Genomic DNA, 7927 nt, shown 5'->3' on the forward strand with positions numbered 1-7927 from the left:
ACAAATAATGTAAAAAAATTCAAATTCAAATGCTCTAAGTTATGAAGTAACTGAAATAGTAAGAGCATACTTGAACACAAATGAAGGTCACTTACAAATTGACTCCCTAGTTCCAATAATTATGTTTAAAATACTTTAGTTATTAATAACACCTCTAAGACAATTTTTACAGTTTAATTAAACAAGAAGAATATTTTAAACCGAAATAAAATTAAATGTTAAGTTTTTGAGAACAAAAACAAAATTCTAAATAAATAACCTTTATTTTTCATACATATCAAACACTTTTTCCATGACTGAGATATATATTAACATATTTTTTATGACATATAGCTGTAAGATACTTCTAATAAATAACAATAACAGTAAAACAAAACATTTCCATTAAAAAGATAATCTACATTAAAATATTTATCACAGTTACAAATTATTTATAAAATAAAATATGGTTACTTTATCCTCTTTTTATATATACTTCCTAGCTAGCTTTCTAAATAAGGCAACACAGATTATGTATTCAATCACAAGCCATGACAACTATTTTAAATAGAGAATCTTTTTTAATTACATAAATAAATATAACAATAAATTTGATTCAAGTTCTATATTGTATATCACATATTCCCCTTTGGTATAATTTAAAAATGGTATTGCACCTCCTTACTTGAACTGTAATAATAATAATATTAACAAAATAAATGTGAGAATATTCTGTAAAAACTATATGGTGATATTATGATTTACAGTTGACTCATCCACACATAAAATTATTAACTATGTTAACATTTCAATAACTTTTATAATAATGTGTATTGATTTAACAGATCATATGTTTGAGAATTAAAATGTTAGTTTGTCTATAGGTGATATTGGACCCAAACTAATGTGTATGTCTATTTAATCCATAGATGGAAATACTAAAAAAAAATTCAGAATAAATAGTACTCTATGGAAGTACTTAGATTTAAGGAGCAGCCAATTTGAAGTTAAAGAATTTTTCAAGTCATTTATTGATAAGTGTACTTCTGTGATCCAATACTGCTAACTAACTTACTAAGATTAAACCATCACTCAAGTGCCGCTAAGGGCCAGTCTTGGAGAAGTTCAACTTAACAAATATGTATCAAACTAGCAATCATCCATAATGGCTAGCAGTTATTTTATATGTTGAAATACTATTTTATTATTATTACCCCACTGACCAAGAGATGACAGAGAATTTGCAATATTTTATTTAGTCAGTATGGATGACAGCTACTTCTAACAATACCATTTCATCGCATAAGAATATGATGCACCAAATTAAGTTAATTTGATCTATAAGGCTAACAGTTGTACTATAGTTAAATAACATATCCATGGAAGCTACATTTTATAAATGATTATACATAGTAATTCTGGACATTACTAATTATATTTGCTTAGAAATCTAGTAATAGTAATAAACTTTTCATTAACATTACCAACAACAGTTTTGTTTATAAATAGAAAAAAATAATGGCACATGAGAGTATGTAAAAATATTTTTTTTTTTTTACAGAAACTTTATCTCATCATCGAAACCTGAAAATTTCGACCAGGCTTCAATGCAACTGTTATATTATTCTTTATGTAAAGAGTGTTCAAAACAGTTTATAAAAATTTAATGCTCTTATTAGATTCTTCGATAAGACTGAATAATTAATGTTCAATAGCGACTGGTGTAAGCTCGATCTAAGCTTCTGACGCGAAGACGGTGCTCGATTTCTAGGGAGGGGGGGAAGAAGCTGTGGGAAGGGAGAGGAGCTTGGTTAAGGGGAAGAGGGGCTTGATTAAAGGAGAGAGGAGCTCGGCTTAAGGGAAGGACAGATCGCTTGAGGGGGAGGGGGGTCTGATGTCAGCGCACCCGACAGACACGCAGTTCCCTGTCGAGATCCTGGAGCTGGCGGATGAAACCGTCGTTGGGGTGAATGTCGCGCCTTGATCGTACCAAGGCTAAAGCTTCTGTCAGAGTCATGCCACGTTTGATCATTAGGAATGCGATTGCGCATGTAGCCGACCTTGACACACCCATCATACAATGCACGAGCACTCGACCTGATGATTGATTGAGTCTATTTGAATGTCATCCGATAAATATAGATACATGTTCATATGTAATGTATGAACATTATGAACACTACATGTACAATGTACATACATTCTGATACTAATTAAAATATATTAAGTTAATTTATTACTTAAATTTATCTGATACCATAAATTTTAAAGTTAACTCATATAAGAAGGAAAATGTGGACAAACCTCCTCTAGAAATTCCTTCATCGATGAAGTTGGCGGCAATATGGAAGTACTTGGATATATCTGTAGTGGGAAGATCCATCAGTTGGAAGCCCTTGTATCGTAGGCCGGGGCAGTCGCGATAGTAGATGTGGTCAGTGTCCACTTGAGTATAGCGTTTGCCTTCTGCTGTGTTTAGCACGTAGTTGATACCCATACGTCGGAGAAAAGCTTTGTCTTTAGCAGCAACACTTTAAAAAAGAACACTAGAAGCTGTATACAAATTATCAATCGTAGTTATAAAATTTTCGTATCAAATTGGCCGTACCAGTTTCCGTGACTTGTACAAGGATCAATATACCTCAATGTTTATTGATTTCTATTGAATTACTTTGAATGGTACCATCTTTCTTTGAAATAATGAATAACGTAAGTTCCATAATTTAGCTTATTCAAAATATGATGGTACTTACGCATCTCCAACAAAGAGTCCCGGATAGACTTCATTGACATCTGGTGCTGGGGTGTATGTCACACCGACGCCGGTGTAGGGTCTCGAACGGAAAGACGACAATGAACTCAGCACCGACGACGGCGTTGATGAATAGCTCTGCGTAAATTATGCCAGATTAATTACATCCATACTGCCGATTCTCTACATAAATAGTACAAAAACTTATATATGACATTCTTTAAAATGGTGACTTGAAATAAACCAATTTGTGCCGCCAATATAACATTTGGAATGCAATAACTTAGCCAGTTTATAGACTGTTACAAAGATAGTGTGGTCACTACATAGGACTTCATTTTCACCTACCAACAGGTGGAATGTCAGTCAAAAACTACCTAGATATTCTTGAATAAAAAATATTTTTTAAAATTTTCAAATTACCGTTAAATCAAATTCTATTTTTAAATTAGAAATTATAATGGAGAACCCAAACACAAAAATATATTTAATTATATTATATAAATATGATAAGTGATGAGTAATTTGTTAAATACTATATATTTAAAATTAATTTTAATTAAAAAATTTCTCAAAGAAGAAAAACTTATAAAACTCTGTAAAGACCACAAAAAATATATATATTTTTTTATATAACACAAACTGAGCATCTGGAACATACATATGAGTTTTATTAATCTAACATATACTCCTCTTAACTTGCAGCACTATAACAATAATGATTAAGGAAAAAATTCTAAGAGATGCTGTAAGTAACAAAAACAAACTAAAATTAAGGTAAGTTAAACATTAAAAAGCAAAACACAATAATATTAAATTAAAATTTCTTTTAAATAATATGTTAAGACTTATATAATAATTCTCAACCATTTCATATAGTATTGAGAGCAAGATCACACTCAGTTCATAAATACCGTGGTTGGCCTTGAGTGTAAGCTTAGTCCATATTCCTTAGGTGTACTAAAGTAGTCTCTTCCATATAGTGAATACTGTTGAATATAATTATACAAATTGACTAGAGAATTACAATTTGCAAAGTATCTAATATTAGCCGAAAGTATGATCTTTATTAATTTTTTTTTCTGTTTCAAGACGTGAAATCATTATTTCGTAAGTATCATTTGTAAATATATATTATTATTATCACTCTAAAATGATATGTAAAATCGATTCTATTTAATTACGCCTTGGAAAGATGATATGCCTTCTATAGATGGGCTACAGTAGCGACCTTGACTGTATGACTATTATGATACAAAAATAAATCTAGGCCGACAAATCTATTTATAAAATTTAAAAATCCATTTTTAAATATTTGCAAGAGCTATAAGCGAATTAATGGATGAGACGTAAATGGGAATGAAAAGTATACATTCGTACGTAATAGCAATTTAACTCACCGAATCTCTGTAACTCATCTTCTTGACGTCCACAGCACTTCAATCAAAGAAATATATAAAGCAGTTATCCAATGTTTAAGAATAATAAGATGCAGTTAATCCCAGATAAAACTTTATTCGAGTTGCACACAGTATACACGATATAGTCACAACATGTACTGTGTGGTGAACAGGGAATACGTTAATTGTTAAAACTGTATATATTTCACAGTTCACTCAAAACATTTCATACAAAAGACAGTTTAATTCTTGATTCAAGAAACCCAAATATAGTCTGTGGAACTGTATAAATGTTAAAATATTTTATCTCCGATATGTCTATGAGCTCAAAATTGATCCTTTTTAAACAGTGTTATTATGATATTATATATTATTTAATAAATATACTGTGTATATATTTTACTTCACCGATGTATTTTGTCAGGCGGTAACACCAACGATATCAACATTTTTTTCGATAGTTTAAATTTAAAGCTATTTAATATTTATGAATTTATGATAGCTCACATTTAATAACTTATATTGATATAAGGCAATTTAGGTACCTAAAGTTTTGTTACTTAGGTTAAAAAACCCTTAAATATATTTTACCTCCATTTTATGTAGACTGTCATTTACAGAAAATTAAGTCAATATTTAAAGAAACAACATAAAATGAAATAAAGAAATGGATAATTATTAGATAGCATGGCAATATAAATATCTATTTAAATTTTGTTGTTTAACATCACATTAATTTTTGTTTCATGTTTACATCTTAAATTCCTATATTGCATTTGAAATCCTTTAAGATACTGCTATATAAAAATTATTGCACTCAATGTGTGTTATTATTTCTTAATTATTAATCAACTAATTTCCACGACTCTATATAATTGTTTTGAGAAAAATATATTCAGTTGTGTCTTGGTATTGTTTTATAATTTATATTTCAAAATTAATCATTAATGTTGCTTTAGCTTGACAATATTTACATAAATGTGCCTATGTCTCAGATTCTTAGCCGGTGTTAGTTTTTATATAAATTATTCCTTTTGTCTTGAATTGAAATTTTCACTAAAAATCTTAGTTGTTCTAAAGACAAACAACTCAGAGTAGTGTCAAATGTCAATAGTTATTGTTTTAAATGTACTTTCTGTTCTATAAATCCCGATTTCAATTTAAACGTGGAAAAAATTTATAACACTTGAAAAATAATATTTTTATACAAAAGACATATTTATCAATGAAAACTGCTACGATGAAACAACGTAACCGAGATAATATAGGTGAGATTACACCATATTTTAAAAGCGTTTTAAAAATATAATTATATTTCATCAGATAAAATTAATTTTTCCTTGAATATTATTATAGTTTTAAAATTGGAATTGATACTAAAAACACATTTAAGATCCAATGGAACCCAATTATAAGTACAAAACAATTCGAGTAACTAGCAGTGCACTAAGGTTTACTATAAAGGTGAATCCATTACCAACTACTTCAGCATATCCCGAAATTTTTCTGTCTGCAGGGGACTGCCCACATGGGATATTGTATAAGGTATAAATTATAATACATCATTGATTTAGGATAATATGATAAGAAAAAGTATGAAACAACAGATATAAATGGTTGCATGGTAAAATGCTTTAAGAAATAGTATAAAATTAATATACTCATCTTAGCTCAATTATACATATTACATTCAAAAAGTTTGTAAACAAATCTTTTCAGACTATTGCCACATCAGCACCACCTGTGTTTTGCAATTGATAGCAGTACTTTAATGATTTAAACATATTTTTTTTATTATTTTACTTTATTTAAATGAAACTAAACTAAATTATGTTTAACTAAATCAAACTTGGCAGTGATAACTTATTATTATTGAATTGTTTAAATGATATTTATCCTTTACTATTATAAATGATATTTTAAGTAAATTAATGAAAATATTGCATTTATAATTATATTTCTGGAAACAATCACAAATAAAAAACAGTGTTATTCTGTAAACAAAAGACATATTATAAAATATTTTCAACTGACTTCATTAAAATAGTATGTTGAGATAAATTATCTTGCTTAGCTTTTTTCAAAATTTATCAATTATAAATCAGCCAATTAATTTGCTTATTGTCTAAATTTCAGGTATGTTTTGATTATTTAAATAAAAAAATAATCTTCAAGGTGGGTGATATCAATGAAAAAACAATAGAACTTCCAAGTTTTCTTTTGTCACTTCAACCTCATGAAATTTGGGCGAGCTGGTATAATAACCGTTTTCAATTGGGTTCAGTCAATAATGGTGCTCTTTTAGAATACCAAAACAAAACACAGAGAAAAACTGATCCCATAGACACCGGACCAACAGTAGGATTTATTACATTTAAATATTTAGAAAATGTTACTTTTGAAACAAAAGGTACATAATTTTGTATTGGTTATAAAATAAGTATTAACCCTCTTTTGTAATCATCATTTTATTTAACAACATAAATCTTTGATGTTACATTTCTAAACTTATTTCTCTATTTGTAGAAACACAAATTAGCCTTGAAAATATTTATAAACATATTGATGGAGGTGAATTACGATGGGTTCTGATGACTTCTGGCGATCAGCTGCCTTTTGATGCACTTATAGCCGGTTTTCAGGAGGAACCGATTTATATAGCTCGTGCAAAACATAGAGGATCTTTGTGCCCAGGAAAATATGTGCCATCTAAACAGCTTGCTTTTCTTCCGTGGGGACACCAAGAACATAGGAAAAGTGAATTTGAGGTTGGAGAATACTTTGATTGAAAGAATTTTTGAAGTAATACTTTATTGTGGGTAAAGTAAAAGGATGTGTTACAGGTTCTCTGTGGCTATAATGCTATGTGGATAAAATGTAGGAGTCCATATCTACCGAGTAATGTCTATGTAGCTGGGAAATCGGAGGTAGGCAGAGAATCCCTTTATATCGGCCGTGCTATGATTAATAATGAATTAGTTGTTGGCAAAGTCCACATGTTGTACCAGACATGCTATCTTCCAAACCAAGGAAAGGAAGTCGAAAGAAGAGTTTTTGAAGTACTTGCTGTGGGTAACAGTGATACAAGTGAATATAACTGGAAGAAACAATGTTTTATGGCAGATTGTAAGCCACTTTGCCCTTAGTTTTATGCCATATTGTGTGATAATAAAATCAACTGATTACCTAAATATGTCTGTTATATTGTTGTATATTCTATCTAAATTATTATATTACTGTTAAGCAATTACAGTAAGTTTCCTGTTGTATTTACTTGTTATTTGAAAGGATAAATAAATTTCGCTCTATATGTTAATATTTTTTATTGGACTGAATTTAATGTGAATCCTTTATAGCTGGATTATTCTAACGATGAATGACGTATACGGTTAAGGTAAATACGGTTCAAGTCATCCTATTGATAAACATGTGCCTTCATAAGTAATTGTAGTACAGCACAACAGTTTGTAGATGGCGTGCTTATACAAATCTGTTTCCTTAAAAAAAGGATATACATTTTTTTTTTATAAATATAGCAATCTGGTAATATTGTTTTTCCATTGTTGTTTATATTTATACATAATTGAAATACTTACATATACACCAATAGTCTTTTTTAACATTTAGTCACTAAGTTTATCTTCTAATTAAGAACAGAAAGAAAAATTTGTTGATAATATAATTCAGGATTTACAAATAACATATTTTTGGAATTTATCACTGTTTATTTATCATTTAGATTAATTTTTTAAAACACTATCGTTTTTATTCATTTTTTTTTTGTCATTAATAATCA

The 7927-nt window shown here is 29.0% G+C and overlaps 2 protein-coding genes across 7 annotated transcripts; one reads left to right on the forward strand and one right to left on the reverse strand.

The window, feature by feature from the left end:
- Positions 1-244: 244 nt before the first annotated feature.
- LOC116778891 (dual specificity phosphatase 29-like) lies at positions 245-4405 on the reverse strand. Of its 2 annotated transcripts, XM_032672967.2 has the most exons (5): positions 4132-4405; positions 3646-3720; positions 2733-2869; positions 2284-2510; positions 245-2076 (listed from the first exon to the last, which is right to left on the reverse strand). In XM_032672967.2, the coding sequence occupies exons 1-5, from the start codon at positions 4147-4149 to the stop codon at positions 1877-1879; spliced, it is 657 nt and encodes a 218-aa protein (XP_032528858.2). In that variant the 5' UTR covers positions 4150-4405; the 3' UTR covers positions 245-1876. The 2 variants fall into 2 exon arrangements, with proteins under 2 accessions (XP_032528858.2, XP_032528859.2); XM_032672968.2 differs by lacking the exon at positions 3646-3720 and having other exon boundaries at positions 4132-4404.
- On the forward strand, positions 3695-7447 carry LOC116779132 (uncharacterized). 5 transcript variants are annotated; one of them, XM_061529639.1, is made up of 6 exons: positions 3695-3841; positions 5345-5399; positions 5488-5676; positions 6268-6541; positions 6658-6899; positions 6975-7447. In XM_061529639.1, exons 3-6 carry the CDS (start codon positions 5530-5532, stop codon positions 7275-7277), a joined length of 966 nt encoding a protein of 321 aa, XP_061385623.1. In that variant the 5' UTR covers positions 3695-3841; positions 5345-5399; positions 5488-5529; the 3' UTR covers positions 7278-7447. The 5 variants fall into 5 exon arrangements, with proteins under 5 accessions (XP_061385623.1, XP_061385621.1, XP_061385624.1 ...); XM_061529637.1 differs by having other exon boundaries at positions 5525-5676; XM_061529640.1 differs by lacking the exon at positions 5345-5399 and having other exon boundaries at positions 3696-3841.
- Positions 7448-7927: the final 480 nt, after the last annotated feature.

The sequence above is a fragment of the Danaus plexippus genome, chromosome 6 (assembly GCF_018135715.1).
Source record: "Danaus plexippus chromosome 6, MEX_DaPlex, whole genome shotgun sequence".
NCBI lineage: Eukaryota > Metazoa > Arthropoda > Insecta > Lepidoptera > Nymphalidae > Danaus > Danaus plexippus.